General features: G+C 38.6%; 3 protein-coding genes and 1 non-coding gene across 7 annotated transcripts in view; 1 reads left to right on the top strand and 3 right to left on the bottom strand.

The window, feature by feature from the left end:
• mtrr (5-methyltetrahydrofolate-homocysteine methyltransferase reductase) overlaps nt 1–9,509 on the bottom strand; it is an 84,111-nt gene extending 74,602 nt beyond the window's left edge. The window contains exons 1-9 of one of the 4 annotated variants that reach the window (XM_041968958.1): nt 9,421–9,509; nt 8,665–8,809; nt 8,327–8,480; nt 8,039–8,156; nt 7,483–7,948; nt 7,282–7,395; nt 7,041–7,197; nt 5,759–5,847; nt 4,093–4,273 (exon numbers count right to left, since the gene is read on the bottom strand). In XM_041968958.1, the coding sequence (XP_041824892.1) occupies nt 4,093–4,273; nt 5,759–5,847; nt 7,041–7,197; nt 7,282–7,395; nt 7,483–7,948; nt 8,039–8,156; nt 8,327–8,480; nt 8,665–8,808 (1,423 nt within the window). In that variant the 5' untranslated portion in view covers nt 8,809; nt 9,421–9,509. The other 3 variants (XM_041968954.1, XM_041968956.1, XM_041968957.1) reach the window with 3 other exon arrangements.
• A 90-nt stretch (nt 9,510–9,599) lies between these two features.
• Nucleotides 9,600–13,728, top strand: cct5 (chaperonin containing TCP1, subunit 5 (epsilon)). Its single transcript, XM_041968959.1, has 11 exons — nt 9,600–9,945; nt 10,324–10,384; nt 10,562–10,726; nt 11,159–11,357; nt 11,595–11,787; nt 12,085–12,234; nt 12,327–12,446; nt 12,616–12,801; nt 12,896–13,033; nt 13,141–13,321; nt 13,414–13,728. Exons 1-11 carry the CDS (start codon nt 9,841–9,843, stop codon nt 13,539–13,541), a joined length of 1,626 nt encoding a protein of 541 aa, XP_041824893.1. The 5' UTR covers nt 9,600–9,840; the 3' UTR covers nt 13,542–13,728.
• Nucleotides 13,729–15,209: 1,481 nt separating this feature from the next.
• On the bottom strand, nt 15,210–17,818 carry cmbl (carboxymethylenebutenolidase homolog (Pseudomonas)). Its single transcript, XM_041968961.1, has 6 exons — nt 17,733–17,818; nt 16,576–16,790; nt 16,305–16,412; nt 16,075–16,217; nt 15,904–15,995; nt 15,210–15,796 (listed from the first exon to the last, which is right to left on the bottom strand). Exons 2-6 carry the CDS (start codon nt 16,788–16,790, stop codon nt 15,617–15,619), a joined length of 738 nt encoding a protein of 245 aa, XP_041824895.1. The 5' UTR covers nt 17,733–17,818; the 3' UTR covers nt 15,210–15,616.
• A 289-nt stretch (nt 17,819–18,107) lies between these two features.
• On the bottom strand, nt 18,108–18,181 carry trnat-agu. The gene has a single exon. It is a non-coding gene; the product is annotated as a tRNA-Thr (tRNA).
• Nucleotides 18,182–18,306: the final 125 nt, after the last annotated feature.

The raw sequence follows: 18,306 nt of genomic DNA on the forward strand, positions 1-18,306 counted from the left end.
TTGCTTTGAATCTCATAGATGTAAAAAATTAAAGATGTTCAGATTTGTAGAATACAATTACAGCTTTCAGCAAAGTTAACCAACCTTCACCCTCCGTATCTCTGCCAAACTTCAACTTCAGAAGATGCTACAACTTCTTCAACATATCTCAGGAAACTAAGGCTGAAATTCTTTAAATCCCTTTTTTATTGCTATTAACTCAAACTCTAATCATTTGTGATAGTCCAGAAAAACTTGAGCTAATAATGCTCTAGCTGTATTTTGCTTAATGTTTCATATCTCGACTAGGAAATGTGACTTCCAATTGTCCATTATTGAACTGCAGAAAAGGGAAATGTAAGCATCTGAGTGTAAAATTGCCAATCAAGTATATTTGGTGTGTAGTTTCAGGGTCTTATTATTGTGCTCCAGGTGTTACTGACTACAAAGATCGCATAAGAGGCAAACCCTGAGGAAGATGGGTGGGGGGTAGAGTCACTGGTTATTCCACACCCTGAAAATGATCTGCTTGAGTGGAGGTGTAGATTAGAGGAGGGAAAAGGAGCTGCTGCAGTATAACTGTGCGTTATTTTGCATGTCAAACATTTTAGGAAGACCTCAGTAAATTCTGAAGACTTGTGGAAAAAAAAAGGGCCATTACACGTCCCATTCAAACTAAGATGATTCCACTGGACTGATTGCACAAAAAATGGTAATAGTAGGAAGTAGGGACAGGCATTTGAGGGGACTAGTCAGGCTAATTAAAAATGCCATCGTGCCAATCAATAATAAAATGAAAAATAATTCATCCCCATAGGGAAATAGCTAAATTCATGTGAAATGCAATTTGTAAATTGTGTGTGCTTCACGCATGAGCATTTTTTATGTTTATTTTTTTATTTGTTTTACATTCTGTGGGCTCTAGAGGCGTTTATTGTACAGTGGGTAGATGAGTAAGTGGGTCAGGGAGAAAGACTGGGATTCAAACCTGTGATGGCTGCATCAAGAGGTTGATGCCAGGTGAACTAAATAGTGCGCCCACAGGAGCATTCAGCTACAACAAAACATCATCTTTTCATCAGGCCTTTTTGCTGCTGAAGTGCAACATTTTTGTGCTGCTCTGTTCTGCTGCCTCCACCATCAGTGAAAACTCTGGCAAAGGCAGCTGGTAAACTTTCCTGCTCCCGCCTCCAAACTGAGATTGGGAGACAGAGGTGAGGTGATTCCTCGTGGGTGAGACTGCAGCTAGCTTCTTTACACAGCAGTAGTAAAGCAGACATGGGACTCTACCTTAACCAGTGGAGCTGTAGTATTTATAGCTGAAGATTGTAGCAAAAAATGTAATTTCTCACAGCTAACTTTTTCTGCTCAGATTGCCCTGCTCTAACTTTGACCTGAACTGTGTCGGACCAGCTGACGACTGCTGTGCATCACACACTCTCTCTCTCTCTTTCTCTCTCTGTAGCTCACTCTTAAAGGGACCATGCTGTTCTTTTAACACAGTGCTGTAAACAGTTCTGCATCTCTGCGCCCCCCCATATTTTTTACCATTTTCTCTTTACTTTTTGTCCACAAGCACAGGTAGCCAGGTACTGGGCAAAAAGTTAAAAAAAATAAATAAAAAAGGCATCAATGTGTCAAAGACATCATGCCTCATTATCTTTTGTAATCTAATGTGTGATGGGCCAAATTTTAACAATGGCAATGAAATAAAGGCAAACCTCTGTAAAAGAAGCTTTCATTTCAAAGTCCACATGTTTAGACTTCACAGCTTGAAAAATCAGAAACCTTCAATGTGAGCTGGGATTACTGGCCAGCCATGCTTTTCTTAAAAATCAATATGCTTGTGCTGAAAATGCAACTCCAAGTGAATCATTTCTGAATAAATCTTCACAACTAATTAGGTTAGGCTTCAACAGAATGGATTTAAAACATCTTTGATGTTTTAAATATCAAAACAAAACAGACCAGAGAGTAACTGCTAAAAGAAAAACATCTTTATGGACAGATTATCAAATGCAACATATCTGGCAATACGTTTCATCAATGAAAGCTCATGGCTCTCCATCAGAGGGTGTATCAAGTAAGTTAACACAATCCCGAGGACCTGAGCGGCGCTCGGGTTTCTGCTTTTCTACCACAGAGTGACATCACATGTCTAAAGCAGAACACAATCAATCCATCATCACAGATACACAGAAAATACTACCTTTAAAATCTTCTGTCACAGGGAGAGGACAAATTTAAAATGATGTATTTGAAAAAAAAAAAAAAGATTAACTGAAAGATTCCCAGAAATGTTTCCAGGAATAATCATCTTCTAGGCCATCATTGATCATGCTCCGTAACAACAAAATCTATTTTATCTCAAAAGTCTGTGCTGCAATTTACATGCAGAACTGTCATTTTAGTGAATTAAAAAGTAAAAACCTTTTAAGATTTATGAATAGTTTCTTTGACTGCATAAAATTAGAGAGGCTATCATTAAAGCTTTAAGAAGACTTATCCTTGGGAATATCTAATTTTTTAATAGTTTGCAAAAGCCAATTTGAAGTTATTTTAACCGCAGGGCCTGTTAGTCTGTGGTTTGCACACCATTTATTTCAATATTCGGTACCGTATTCTATTAAAACCACAACGTATACAGTAGGAATAATATAAACTGTCCCGTTTATTCTCTGTGACAAGGAATATTTATTTTAATTTTCATGCTTTTTCTTTTAACAGAAGCAGTTCTAGCCTCATGAGATACAGACATATTTCCTTTACTTTACTTTAGTTTGATTTACTTTGCACAAGTCACAAACAACTTTAAAAAGATAACGGAATAAAAATGCCCAATTTCATTTGAGCCCTGCAGTAAACTGAAAAAGATGCTAAAGGAAAACAGTAATCTCCCAGGGGCTGTGACCTCAAGGTTTTAATCCGACACTCTGTATGAATCAATGGACCATGTAACAGCAGAGCTGACACCGAGAAACGGGCACCTTTCCACATTTATACCCCATATTTATACCTTTTATATAGTAACACACAGCAGGTACTTTGTCAAAGCCATCTGGTTCGGAAAGAACTCTCCTATTTACTTATAGTTAGTGTATAACACCCTAAGTTCCAATCAGCAAACACCTCCCCTTCAGTGGGAGTAATGTACCAAGATCAGCACAAAAATGCAGCAGTATTCTTTTACCACTGAGTCAGAGCTGACCATTAACCTTTGATCCAAACTGACCCTGCACATGTGTCCTTGCAAATCTCTGTGGTTCACCAGTAAACCAACTAACAGCTGTTACCCTGCGGGGCCTCCAACACCACATTTTTCACGAAGGCACAGCTATCCTGATTGCCAATTTCTGCATCAGTTCACCACTGAGAGAAAATGAAGGAAAAGAAAAAGGTGCTGTTGTTGGCAAGTAGGCCTAAAATAACTGACATTGGGGTAGGCCAAGAGCTGTGACACAGCTGTTTTAGAGGACAACTCAACTTGTACTTGAAGCTGTAGCCAACTAATTTCACTGTCGGGTAAGTTTCAGTCAAATCTTATTAGGATCCACCAGCCAGCTATCTTAATGAGCTGAGAGAAAACATTAGTTTTTTTTAACCAGCAGTTGGCTAACAGGGTCATAGAACAAGAAAAATTGCAGATGACAATATCAGAATAACTTATTAGCAGGGAAGAAAATTAAAAAAAAAAAAACTTGAAAATATGTCTTGACTTGGAGCTACAGTATTTACAGAAACTCTCACATGCTCTCAGAAATTAGAAAAGGAAATGAGTATTGACCCTTTGGGAATCATTTGCTTCGCACTGTGTGACCATTCTGTATAATTAAATGCTGTGACAAAACCAGCCGTGGGACTTTGCTCACACAACTTACTTTACTGGGGCTACAGTGACTCCTACTGGATGAAAATGATCAAGACGGGCAAGTCTACCAAAATCAGAAATAATAAGGTGAATATATATAACTTGTGGTCTTTTTAAAAGTTATATAAATCGCTTTCAAGCTAATTACTGGAGAAAATAAAAAATGATGAATGTGATATTGTAGATTACGATCATTTCTGCCTCATGACTGATCGAGTGAGTAAGAAAACAGCAGGTAGTCTGACCTATGAGAAGACTGAGAGGAGGTGAGCAGGATGGGAAGGCTCGGAGGAGTTCCACAACGCTGAGGCTTGGCTCTCGCACATACAGGTTGTAGTCTGAGGCACCTTGTTTACTGCAAAGCTCCTGCAGTCTCCTCCTCTGCGCTCCATCCGCTGTATGCTCCACCAGTGCTCGCAGAAACGCCTGACAAGAGACACAGAAATTGGACGTGGTGTCACTTCCATCAGCTATGACGTCTGCAGTTTTCTTAACATCAGAAGGTGCATTATCTTGCCAAACTGTGCACAAGTTATTCAAACAACAGCTTTTTCAGTTTTCTTAGTAATGGCACCTGCATGGCTGGACCACGACACCAGCATAGTTATGCAACACATCTGCTTTTACACATTAAGGGTCTGTTTGTTTCTGAATATTTCTCAGGCTACTGAGAAGGACAGAAGCAACTTATTAATACTCTGTCAAAACAAATTAACGTAATCAAATAATATGTTACATTAAAAGGACAATTTAACGGCCATGTTTTAATAATTGTTTTTCTGACTGTATGCAGTGATTTAAATTAAATTGAATAGATTGTAGAAAAGTGTTCAAATGTTCCTGTTTAACTTTTAAGAGTGATTCGACTTTATTGTGAAACTATGACTCAATGTGACACGGTAAACATGTAAATACTTGTCATGCTGAAATGTTCTAAATAATCTTGGTGCAATAAGCAGTAGTAGAGATAATAAGTCAGGATGTTCAACTAAATCCACCAAATATGATGCTTAGACACAGAGGTAATTATCATTCACTATGTGTAGTTAAAATTTTAGGGGGTTTAATAAACTGTTTAACTGCCTGGACTCCATAGGCAGCTGCTGGAAAATAAAATTTTTAGTGCCTTGTAAGTCAGCATATAACAGTTTGGGCTGAACCAATTCATTTCTGTTGGGAAAAACACATTTATGTCATTTATTAAGTCTTCTCCAGAGGATGAAATTATAGAGGCTGTTAAAATGTATGTTATGTATCTTTCTGATACAATTTCCTTTTAATTTGGATATAAAGTAAAAAATACAGTTTCCTTAATGTCTTGTAACTCACCATACTTACACATTCACTCTCTCATGTCTCTCACCAGCTAAAAATGTTAGATAGGCTCCAGCTTACCTGCGACCCGTAATGGACTAAGCAGTTAAGATAATGAAAGAAATTGTATTTTTAAAAAACTAAATGATTTGAGAAAACAACTTCAACATTAGCCACCATTAGTGCAATAATGTTAAAAAAAAAAGGTGAAAACCATGCAGGCCACATCCCCAGCCAAAGCTCAGGACTGCCACCATGTGACTTTTCCACACAATCACTCTGCACTGCCTCAAGGCACCGAACAGGTTTAATGATCATTTCAGTCTCTGCTTCAGACTAAATAAATCCATAGACCGAGTGCCAGTGTGGTTCCTCAGTATAGAAATCTAAATTAGTGCGTAATCACAAAAATAAAATTATAATTTTACATGAAAAGCAATAGATTTTACTTTCCCTCTATGCTTTGATGTAACAACTTAAAGCAGCATGTACTGGCTGTTCACTACTAAAAAGAACAAACAGGATGTCATGTTATGAGTTTTATTCAGAGGCAGTTCATGAGTTAATTACTGCAGAGCATGTTTAGACATACAGTACCTTCTTTGGGACACTTCTGATCTCTAGACACCAGGTGAGCAGGAACAGCAGAGACACATTCTGGGGGATGTGAGACGGGACTTGTGCACCTTTTAGAGTAGAGGGGAAAAAAAAAACATCTCATCAGGAAAAAACTGTTCTTTTTTTCCCTTTCTTTATTTCTTCATTTCTTTTATTTGTTTCTTTTTTCAAAACGATGTAACATGCACAAAGTAAAGCGGTTCTAACTGTGAATAGCCAAGGGATTTACAGTATGGTGTGTTTTACTGAAAGATGAACAGAAACGTAGGATCTGGATAAACTTGATTTCTATGAACTACAACTTAGAAACTATTTTAAAGACACTACAGAACTTCTGCAGATTTTCTCGGTGATAAACTCCTTACTGAAACCTAATTTGGCATCCATCTTGCATCCTACCTGTACAGTGAGCTCTCTCCAGCCAATAAAAGACAGTCTTATCTTGACTTTTGTCTCATCTCTTGCTCTGTACCTTTCTCCCTTTCTTTTCCTCTCTTCCGCTGATAACGCCTCTTGCATTTCTTTGCTAAATCAGTCGCGATGCGCAATCAAAACAGCCGGTGTGTTTATAGCTTGAGTGAATGTGACGAAGTGCGTAAAGAGAAACTTGGCTGTGTCAAGAAAAAGTTGTAGTGAAGTTTCTCAGCCTCAGGACACTCTGCCATCAAACGAGTCCAAAATGCAGAGTTTTAAGGTCAGACCTTCATCCTCCAGAGAAGTGAAAGGTGTGGTCCAAATCATAAGAAACAAAAAAATATGAATAATATACAAACTACTTAAGAATATAATAAAACTAAATACACGTACTAAACACTAAATACATACAACTAAATAAAATACATGATTCATTACTGCAAATACTTGGGTTTAAGATCCCTGTCTTGTACAGTACTGTATTTGTGTAACCTTTGTGAGGGAAATATACAATCCAAGGACAGATACTTGGTTAAGATATTATTAATAGCTGATTTGAAAAAAGCAACCACATAAAAAATAGGGTAAACAGGGTTCTCCCGCTCAAGATCAGCGGATACAAATTATAGAAGGAATCTATATAATGGAAAAGTTGATGCATAGACTACGTCTAGAAGCTCAACTTTGAGAAAATTTTTAAAAATTTATGTTTTTTTTTTTCAAAGCAGAACAGCATATTTTTAATGTGCATTTATTTAGGTTTGTATTGGCTTTTGTACCTATAAAAAGTAAAAAACATACAATAAACATTAAAGTGACAAGAGCACAAAGTAAAAAGCTGTATTACCTCTTTTCTTAGTGTCTTTCTTTAGTGTAACATGGACATGATGGTTCCTTTGGTCCTGAAGACCCAATCTGCAGAGCAAGTTGTCCACCTCTGCTGTCCAATTTGGGCAAAACACATCAAAGGAATCCCCTGGCTCATAGGTCAATGTCGGGTACGCCTGTAGATGAAAAAGAAACATGTAAAAGTTAAAGTTTGACCTAAATCTATGCTTCTGAAATAAATATTATTTTGAGATACTTACTGAGATGTCCAGTTCTAGTAGAAGGGCTGTCTTGACTGAATCTCCTCTGCTCAGCTGAACTGCTTTGGATATTGGCACCTCATGAAGAGTCTCTTTGTTCAATGGTCCATCATTCTGAAAAAAAAAAGAAAATTCAAAGACATGAAGAGTGGAGTAAGGATAATATCCTGGGTTTTTGTTTCTAGCTGCAACATTCATCACCTGTTCCACAGTGTCCACCTCAGTGAATGTAACATCTAAGTAGGGAGGAGGCAGAGCAGGAACATTAAGTGAGGACTCGGACAGCGGCGGCATGGAGTGTATCAGTGAGGCTGCCAATTCAGCATCCTGTGTTGTTGGTGTTGATGTGGAGTCACTGGCAGTGCTGTGAGGCTGAGATACCGCTATGGTGCTCCCAGCAGAGGAAGCTGGCCTGTGATCAGAAACTGCAGAAGTTGAAGCAGGAGATGCATATTTAGGGTCTCTGTTTATAGATGCTACGACTGGCTGGTCAGTGATGCTTAAGAGGTTTAGGTGGACATCTGGTATGGATGAATCAGGAATGTCTTTGGCTGAATCATCAACATTCTCTCTCAAGTGAGCAGTCCTGTCAGAGGCCATGTTTGATAAGGTCTCTTTGATGGCGTTCCACAGTCCTTCAAGCCAAGGGTCCACAACCACCTCCAACCTGGACAAATCAAAGTCCATATGATGGGATTCTGACAGCAGTGAAAACAAAAGTGACTTACTGGAATACACTTTTATCTGCATAACTTACCCTACACCATCATCTGCATATCCCGGCAGATAGAAATGTTTGGCTCCAAGTTCCCCTAGACGACGCACAATTGTCTTCCCGCAGTTGCAAAAATTTTCATAATTAGAATCTCCTAAAGCTTAGACAGACATAAAACAAAAACAGATTATCCAGCAGTTGTTCAGAAAGAAGATTATGTGCAGAGTTCTGCAGTATAAAGATTTCTACAAATATGTATTGTAAATATAAAATACCATGACAGATGTTCTACAAAAAACAATTACGCTTGACTCTCATATGACAATTTACCTAAAAGTGTATAGCAAAGGTGTTTATAGAGGTCTTGGGAGAGAGTCTTCTTCTTGATACGCCTTACAAATTGAAGCGCATTGTCAGGTGGTTCCCCATCTCCAGTGGTAGACACGATAAAGACTACTGGGGCACTCTCCTTCTCCAAATTGTACTGGAACCGGTTATATGGTTAGTTAGTAACTTGCGTTTCAGCGGCTCATGTGAAAACACATTCAATTAATGTCCACACAATCACCTGCTGACATTATATTTAGTCAAACAAGATTGTGTTATTGTGTAAAATAAATGCAATAAAAAAGAGTGGCTCTGCTGAGAGTAAAACTACTGATATGTACCATTTCATTCTGGTTCAAGCAGCTGAGATCAGCAACCAGTCCATGCTGCTCCGCTTCCGCAGCTATTCCCTCTGCTATGGACTGAGCCTGGCCCTTCTGAGACCCGTACAGGACCACAAACCGGGGTTTCACTTCACATGGCATACTGGAAAATCAAGATAAACAGTGTCATCAGTGCATTCACATATTCCCTGAAGGATATTTCATTTACACACCTGACACAAACAGCATATAGAGGCACCTAATATCAGTTTGACCATATTTAATTACACTATTCATCCCCTACATCACAAAAAAATATTACCACTACTTGTACGTTTTACTGCTACAGCTTAGAATGTAGTGTTTGCTGAGTCTATTTCCAAGTACATAGAACAAGTACAAGTTTTTTTTACATTGTATAGGAAGCTCAAAGCCTGTTTTACACTCGACATTAAGAAACACGAACTGTTATAAACGTTAACATGTCAACGATACTGAGCCTGAGTAAGTTAACATTGGTGCTGCAAAATCCATGTCCAATGACGACAGTTGAGCTTACCAACATACTTGGACACGTAAGACTGGTTGCCTTTTACAGCAAGCTAACAGATGTCCTACTGAAGACCACCATACCTACAACACCCGGACGTTGCGTCAAATTTTGCCGGTGACAGTAGCACACGTGGATATGAACACGTTTTTCTAAAGCAAAAACAGTCACTTTATATAAATAGAGGATATATTTGCTATTGCTAATTTATGAAAGAGTTCTACCTTTATCAAACTGCTGTTAAAATTCACACGGTCCACTCCTTGCCACGCAATTTTAGTGAATTCACGCGAGATCAGAAACTACCATCAAACGGGAGCGGAACGAACCACGTCTCTAAAAGTCTTTTTTAGTCATTTTTCTTAACTTGTGCTTTATTTCAATGTTGTTGTCGTTTTGCGGAACAATTTACAATTATCCGATTAGTTATTAAAAAGAAACAGTCTCGTCAGAGAGAGTTTTACCATATTTTAATCGACACATTTAAGAGTATTTGGTTCCGCCCTCCCCACCCGAGGAGCCTTCCAGAAGTCGCCGGGCAGAACTGTGCGGCTTGCAGTTTAGCCACACTCCAGATCAAAATAATTTAAACTAATTTTCCTGTAACTTAAACTCTTTTTAAGCTCCACATTCCCTCCGTCAAAATGTCCACTTTAGGGACGCTGGCTTTTGATGAGTATGGGAGGCCTTTCATCATCATTAAAGACCAGGACAAGAAGACACGGTTATCGGGCATTGACGCATTGAAGGTACAATGGGCTAGCTAGCGCAGCTGCTGTATCTTTGCTAACAGTTTGTCATTTTGATGTTAGTTGTGCAAGGTACGCAAAGCCGAAACAATCGTAGTTCAGACATATGGCTGTGAGTTTTGCACAGACCTTAAAAGAAATTTTAACTGTATCAGAGCATCGGGATAATATGAGCAGTGGGATTAGCTAGCTATGCTAACCTGTAGGTCCATGTGCTCATGTAATGCGTTCATCCAGTCGCAGTGACAAGTAGGGCTGTGCCTAAAATGGCCATTGATGGTGCACATCACTTCCTTGATCAAGTTGAAAATGTACTCTTCTATATTTAAAAAAGAGTTAGAGCAGATAAAATGACATTCAGCTATTTGTATTTTGCAGTCTCATATTATGGCAGCCAAGGCAGTCGCTTCAACCCTTAAAACATCTTTGGGGCCAAATGGTGAGTCCAGATCAATGTATATATCATATCCTCTGGCTAAACGCCGTTAGCTTTAGCTGGATTCTAATATTAAACTAAATCTTAGAACTTTTGAACATCTTCTATATACAATTGTAAATAAATTCCAACACTTGTCACCACTCAGGAACCATTTAACCCCCTTTTTTATCCAACAAGGTCTTGACAAAATGATGGTCGACAGAGATGGAGAAGTAACTGTCACTAATGATGGAGCCACTATTCTCAGCATGATGGATGTGGACCACCAGATTGCCAAGCTAATGGTAGAGTTGTCAAAGTCTCAAGATGATGAGATTGGTGATGGAACCACTGGAGTTGTTGGTACGTGACTTTTCCAGTCTTGTGTAAAAGGCATATTAGTTTTAAACATTGTAGTATTTGTGCAGGAGTTGGCACGGAAAATAGTTTTCATTGGTTTTCAAAAATAGAAAGTTTTCAAACGTTGCTAAAGAAATTTAATATAAAATATTTAAATATTTCTTGCATGTTTGTTTACATGCTACTAAAGTTATAACTAAGCAACAGTGTCATGCTAGCATGAGAAATTATGCTGATGTAGCTTTTAATTTCATGTCATAGTCTTAAACAGTGATGTTGTCATGCTTATACACACAGGTAACTTACTGCAGCTGCATTACTCAATTACAGAAATAAGGCACTATTTTAAAGATGGGCTACTATCTATTAAACCCTATTTCAGATCTAGATGGCCATGGTTTTATTTTTATATATATTTATTTTTTTAATTCTCAGTGCTGGCTGGAGCACTGCTCGAGCAAGCTGAGCAGCTGCTGGATCGTGGGATCCATCCAATCAGGATCTCTGACGGTTATGACCAGGCTGCTCGCATCGCCATAGAGCAACTGGACAAAATTGCAGAAACTTTCCCCTTTGATCCCAACAACACAGAACCACTCATTCAGACTGCCATGACCACACTTGGATCTAAAGTGTAAGTCATAGCACTATCTTTCTTTAATGTGTTTGGTTGTTTCCACATATTTATTACTAATTTTGTTGACTCTATTTCTGTGTTCTCTTGACTTACTTAATACTAAAGAAAAACTTTATTACCACCTTGGTGTAGAATTATATGGTTTTCCCCACAAAAGTACACGCCTTGGCTCAACTTACATACACTGGACACAAGGGCAGGTTTGCTAAATCTTAAAATTGTGTTGTTTTCTAGTATCAACCGGTGCCACCGACAGATGGCAGAGATTGCAGTGAATGCCATCCTCACTGTGGCTGACATGGAAAGAAAGGATGTAGACTTTGAGCTCATCAAGATGGAGGGCAAGGTGGGAGGAAAGCTGGAGGACACACAGCTCATCAAGGGAGTTATAGTTGACAAGGAGTTCAGCCACCCTCAGATGCCCAAGGTATGATCAAAAGAGAATTTTCAGTGGATGTCACTGGCTCTTCAGTTACTCCAACATGTCTTTGATCAGAAAGAATAAAATCCATGACAGTTCATAAGGGCTTATTAAGCTCTGACATCCTGTCAGAAATTCGAGTATTGTATGAATGAATTTAAAGGTATGTTAAAAGTCAATTGAAGTACTGCAGGTATGTTATGCATACTAATAAAGGGTGGACTATGCAGTATAGAAGTTGTGACTCAAATGCAGCAAAAGACACTTGGATGTAACTGTACAGTATCTGCTCCTCCATCTTAGGTCCTGAAAGATGTAAAGATTGCTATCCTGACCTGCCCCTTTGAGCCTCCTAAACCCAAGACCAAGCATAAGTTGGATGTGACCTCTGTGGAGGACTACAAAGCCCTCCAGAAATATGAAAAAGAGAAGTTTGAGGAGATGATCCAACAGGTTAGTACCTGTTCACTACCAGTGTCAAATTGACATTTAAATATCAGCTGTTTTTAAATGTTCATGAACTTGAAAATGTGTTTTAATTTTAGGTCAAAAGCAATGGTGCAAACTTGGCTATCTGTCAGTGGGGCTTCGATGATGAGGCGAACCACCTTCTGCTGCAAAATGAGCTGCCCGCTGTGCGCTGGGTCGGAGGGCCTGAGATTGAGGTGAGAGATGTTTAACGAGTGATAAAACCCTTTTAATGTGAAGTTGCTCACACTTTGACATTAATCTGTCAAGTATCACTGTTTATTGCTTCAAAGTGCTTTAATGTGGACAGCTTAAATAGGCATGTTTATACTAAAGTAATCGGTTTTGAATGTGGTTTCTGTGCAGCTGATAGCTATAGCCACGGGAGGTCGCATCGTGCCGAGGTTTTGTGAGCTGACACCAGAGAAACTCGGCTTGGCCGGCCTGGTGAAGGAGATTTCCTTCGGTACTACCAAAGATCACATGTTGGTCATCCAGGAGTGCAAAAACACCAGAGCTGTAACCATTTTCATCCGTGGAGGCAACAAAATGGTCAGCTTATATCAGACTTAACCCTTTTTTTCAGTACCTGTTTATTGTTATATGTCAGTTTTGTTAATTTTTTTTAAATTTCTTTTCTTGATAGATCATTGAGGAGGCCAAGCGTGCTCTCCATGATGCTCTGTGTGTAATTCGCAATTTGGTCAGAGATAACCGCGTTGTGTATGGAGGCGGAGCTTCAGAGATCGCATGCGCCCTGGCTGTAAACCATGCTGCTGATAAGGTGAGACATTTAAAGAAAGTCATGAAACTTTAAAGCTTTCAGCATTACAATAATCAGATTACTAATTACAACTAATTGATTGGATCTAATTATTTCTGTATTACCAGTGCCCATCATTGGAACAATATGCCATGAGGGCATTTGCTGATGCTCTGGAGGTAATCCCGATGGCATTGGCTGAAAACAGCGGTCTGAACCCCATCCAGACTATGACGGAGATCAGAGCCAGACAAGTCAGAGAGAACAACGCCTTCCTTGGCATCGACTGTCTGCAAAACAACACCAATGGTAAGGAAACATCTTTACTGGTCTCTTATGTATTATCATGGTTTTATTCCGGCGTTCTCACTTCAATGTTTTCTTATTTTGCTCTTGTACAGACATGAAGCAGCAACATGTGATTGAGACCCTTATTGGCAAAAAACAGCAGATCTTACTGGCTTCTCAGGTAGTCAAAATGATCCTGAAGATAGACGACATCCGAAACCCAGGAGAAAGTGAGGACTGAAGCCCCTTCTGAACAGAAACAGCTCAGAAGTGCTCTTCATCTTTGGTATCTGATCTGTTTGAGGGTTTTGGCGCTTCCCAGAGTTCCATGTCCAAACCGCAGTGCATATTGCTATTTATCATTTGATATAAAAAATGTCCAAGCTGTTGTAGTCTCAAAGTCACATTAAAATGTTGCTCTGTTGACATTTCCAGACTCAAATTCACATTTGTTCTTATAATGCATAACATTAAAATACTAGAAATATTTTTATACCACATGAAATATTTATATGTTTTTACACATAGCTGTAGCAAATGTTTTAAAGCAGTGGTAATCAACTGGTCTGGCTGAGAGACCCACCATCACCCCTTAAAGGGGCAATAAGCAGAAATTCAGGAATTAAGAAATGGCTATGTGAAGAACTAGAGGTGTAATGTCACACACCGTCTCTGCGTTGATCTCCAGCCCTGTTTTTACCAGCCGGTCTGGCCGTGCGTTCATGTACTGTATGTTCATGTGAATCACCGCCTCCTCCCTTCTCTCGGAGCCCTCAGCCCTCCCTCCTTATAAAAGGCTTCAGCCAGCAAGCAATGGTAGCGCATATTTTCAAAGCAAAATAGCGTAGAGCAGAACGAAAACATTGACCAGAAGACAACCAGGAACCGACGTTACCTCAAAATAAAAAAAATGGTTGTTGGTGAAGAAGTTGTCGAATAGCGAAAGGGACATGATCCGGATTAACTTTTATTTTTTTAAAGTGGAAAGCACTGCAAGAGCTAAAGAAGCTACAATTTGACTCGAAGCTAGCTCTTCTTGACAGTAAGTAACAACAATAATGTTATAAGTTACTTTGACGAGTTTCACAAACTGATATTGTTTTGCTAAGTGTGTTTGCACTTTAGTTTGCGAACAAGGCGAGTATAGTGATGAGGTAGAGGTAGGTGTGGCTCATTATGCACTTTGTTTTGGTCTACAGGCAGCACACAACAGCAAACCTTGTGGTGAAACAATTTCACGTATTGCCCCTTTAAAGACAAGCTGTGACCCAAATCGAAAGTTTTCAACACCTTCAATCTATTTAGTGTTTAAACCTCAGATTTTACAGAATTAAAAGTGCTTACATGCACAAACATGGAATAACCTGAGGCCTAACGGTGATATAGACACAGGTCTGGAGGGCCTGTGGCCCACTTTTGGGTCAGGAACCACCAGTTACAAACACTGTTGTAAGGGGCTGGATTCTAATATTTAGTGGTAATGTAAAATTTTACAGGATTCAGCCATATAGTCTTTGTTTTTCTTTAAGAATATTCCCAGCTTCTCCCTGGCTTACCCTGGCTTTCTCCCACAATTCAAAAACAAGCATGCTAGGTTAATGGGTGTCTGACTAAATGTGCACATTCATGTTGATTTGTCCCTGTAATGGACACCAATCTGTCCAGGGTGTGTCCTACCTTTCACCCATCTGCAGGTAGGAAAGGCTCCAGCCACCTGTGTCCCTGAATAGGATAGAGTGCATGCAGAAAATGGATGGTTTCCTGATTAAAATTACCTGAAATTTTAGAAATCTCTGTATACTTTGGAAAGGATCACAGTTCCTTGCAGCCACAACTCTGAAAACTAAACTTCATTATATTTATTGTGCTATTGTGGATTTGTGTGTATGAATAAAGACAGGACAGTGAATGTGGGATCATGAAAATATTTTACTTTTGTGCATTTTTCCTGCTAAGAATCCTGATTTTAAAAATAATATCGTACAATGCTGATGTCACATTAGATTTCATTCAATAAAGCATCTAAGGCACTTAGGAACATAATTACTGAAAGCCATGGTGTCAGTTATACAAGCTGATACTGTAGCAACGTAGGTAGTCACATTTTTGCTTTTTTATCATTTCAATTTAACCTAAGACATTAATAAACTGCACCCACAGTCTGCAACTAGCAGAAATACATCAGTTTCTATTACAGCTTTGTTTTGCACAACAACAAAGTCAAAGTGCTAGATGGTCCACAAGGTTCTGACTGATTATTTAAGGTACTTTTTGTTTCTTAAACATGACTTGCATCAGATTTCCACTTAATCTTACTTATATGTACTTGTTGAGCCAGTTGAGCATGTCTGCCCTGGCCTCCTGGATGTATGGTTTGTCAGCAGGGTTAATATCCTCTCTCTTGCGATGGACAAAGCCATGAGTCTGATTGGGGAATATTTTCACCTGGTAGTCCACAGTGCATTTCTCCTTCAGCTTTTCTTCTAAGGATCTAACCTGAAATGTATTTTGACACAATTAAAGTACACTTAAGTTCTGCTGAAGTAAACTATGAAACAGAAAACAACATAGTACCAGTAAAAACGGATAAACATCATACTTACCTGGTCTAGAGGGATAACCTCATCCTTCTCAGCGAATATGAATAGTGTCGGGCTCTTAAGCTCGTATGCGTCCTCCCTTTCACGAACTATTCCTGCACAATTTCACACGAAACAAAATAAGACCAACTCAAAATAAATGGTTCTGTGAATTCTGTTGTTGGAATGACATACCATAAACAGAAACTCCAGCTTTGATTTCTGGATATTGTAAGGCCAAGTAATGTGTGGCAACTCCCCCCCAGCAAAAACCCACTGCTCCAACATGCTTGGCCCCACACTGCTCCTTCAGGAACTTGAGCACCACATCCACCTCTCTGAAAATAAATGTTTGCCACAGTCCACAAATCAGAAAGTAGGTGTCGTACATGCAAGCCTGGTTTAAACAAAAAAAAAGCACATACTTGTTTATTTTTGTTGGTTTTTTGTCTTCAAGCCACTCCTGAAATTTTGACCAGTCATTAGTTGGACTCCATGGTTCCTTACCAACAAAGAAGTCAGGACAAACGGCACTGCTCAGTGGAAAACAAAAGCAGGAGAAGGGAGAAAAATAAATATAAAAGCACATGCACACAAGTATTAGTTGTGCCAGTAATTTAAATACTAATTATAGACTCGGGCCTCAATCAGCTCCATGCATTTGGTATTTTAAATTAAGTGTCAGATTTTACACACATGTATCCATTGGCAGCTAGCATGTCAGCCATGTATCTAGTGTTGGGAAGCTGCCATCCAAAGATATCCTGAATGACGATGACCGCTTTGTCAGATGCAGCAGAGGGTTTCACCACATATGCTTTGATGTGCTCTATTTGGACCTCATGGCCAAGTCCTCCATATTCAATGCGATCACCAATGTCACAGGGGCATGGCTTGCCTTCATTTGCCATCTACTTACACAGAAACAGGTAAGAAAATCAGTTGGATGAGTATTAAAAATAAATAAGAAATTATGGAGATTGTAGAGAAATATTAGATATGCTATTGTATTGCTTAAAATAGCTAAACAATGGCAATTACAAAAATTACATTAAACTGTAATTAAGTTGAAAGTATTTACATGTTATATGTTAGGGCATTTTAGATTGTTAATGCTACCTTGTGGACAGAAGAAAATAATTAATAATATTACTCTAAACTTAGTGAGATTTCTTTTCTTTTCCCAGGAATGACTAACTCAGAACTGCTTCACACACATTTTGACTTAAAAAAGTCTTAGGACTTAAAATAGTTAAAGTAGGGCAGCACTGATTTGTTAATGAGGACTACATTACACTTAAAGGATGTTATGTTTTTGTGGTTTTCCACAAACACAAAACACCCTCTTTAAAAACTTATATCATGTGGCTTTTTTATTTCATAGATAACGTATATTTTGTATCTTTGAGAATTTTTTCTTTAGTTATTGTGTGTACCTGCTGATTGTTATTAAAGTTCAGAAAAAAAAGGCTGCCTTGACAAGACTAATAAACACAAAAAAAAGAGTAAAAATCATATTAGGAGTAATTCTCAGTGCATTTTAGAGTTTCTATTGATATTAAATTGTGATCAGCATATTGCAAAAGTAACCAATGTCGTTGCTCTATGCTTTTAAAGAATAATGTTGCATTGTTTGGAAAAAAGAAATGACAGAGAGGAAGAAAAAAACAGAAATCCAGCTACGAAATTGCTACATTGATATTCATGGGTGAAAAGTTCACGTCTTGCGCAACAGAATGGCAAAACAATTTATAACTGTAACCTTCTGAAGCAAAACTTGTTTTTCCTGTATCTAGAAAATTGCGGCGTTTCATGTGCTCTTCTAAATCCTTTAGCCAAAATCAAAGACTTACCTTAAAGGTTTTCCTGTGACACGATGAGCTGGAAAACTGGAAAACTGGGGAAAATGTTGCTGTTTAAAGTAGAGTCGATCACGTGACAAAAAAATGAAGGAATGCTTCCTGTACACACCTTCAAATTAAAGCATATACAGGCAGAGACATAATAAAGAATTATGTCTCTGATGATTAATTTATTATGTCTGTGTACAGGGTTTAAATGATCCCATGTTATTTCATTTGTAAACAGCACGCTATTACATTTAGATACTCTGAGAACAATACGCTTTTTGGTACGGACTGAATTTAACATACTTTATCTCTGGATTGTGAAAATATGTTCTTAAAAAAGATTTTTGAAGGCTCACGTTTCGTCCGCGACAACTGAAAAGGCACCGCTGGGATTCGAACCCAGGATCTCCTGTTTACTAGACAGGCGCTTTAACCAACTAAGCCACGGCGCCACATTTTAAGGCTTTTCTACACCAGAATAGAGCAAAACATGAGAAAGCAGTGGCTTACTGTTAATGCTTTGACTTTATATGTTAATTCCGATCACGGAATAAAAATTGATTTTACAGTTAGTTAA

This window comes from Melanotaenia boesemani, chromosome 18 (genome assembly GCF_017639745.1).
Source record: "Melanotaenia boesemani isolate fMelBoe1 chromosome 18, fMelBoe1.pri, whole genome shotgun sequence".
In the NCBI taxonomy this organism is placed as follows: Eukaryota; Metazoa; Chordata; class Actinopteri; order Atheriniformes; family Melanotaeniidae; genus Melanotaenia; species Melanotaenia boesemani.

What these genes read in the sequence shown, in the direction of transcription:
- cct5 (XM_041968959.1), top strand. Translation starts at nt 9,841, where the DNA reads ATGTCCACTTTAGGGACGCTGGCTTTTGATGAGTATGGGAGGCCTTTC. An exon ending in ACCACACTTGGATCTAAAGT is followed by an intron (nt 11,358 to 11,594) that starts GTAAGTCATAGC and finishes GTTGTTTTCTAG; the next exon opens with TATCAACCGGTGCCACCGAC. An exon ending in TCCGTGGAGGCAACAAAATG is followed by an intron (nt 12,802 to 12,895) that starts GTCAGCTTATAT and finishes TTTTCTTGATAG; the next exon opens with ATCATTGAGGAGGCCAAGCG.
- cmbl (XM_041968961.1), bottom strand. Translation starts at nt 16,790, where the DNA reads ATGGCAAATGAAGGCAAGCCATGCCCCTGTGACATTGGTGATCGCATT. An exon ending in CTAGCTGCCAATGGATACAT is followed by an intron (nt 16,413 to 16,575) that starts GTGTGTAAAATC and finishes TCCACTGAGCAG; the next exon opens with TGCCGTTTGTCCTGACTTCT. An exon ending in AAACCAACAAAAATAAACAA is followed by an intron (nt 16,218 to 16,304) that starts GTATGTGCTTTT and finishes ATTTATTTTCAG; the next exon opens with AGAGGTGGATGTGGTGCTCA.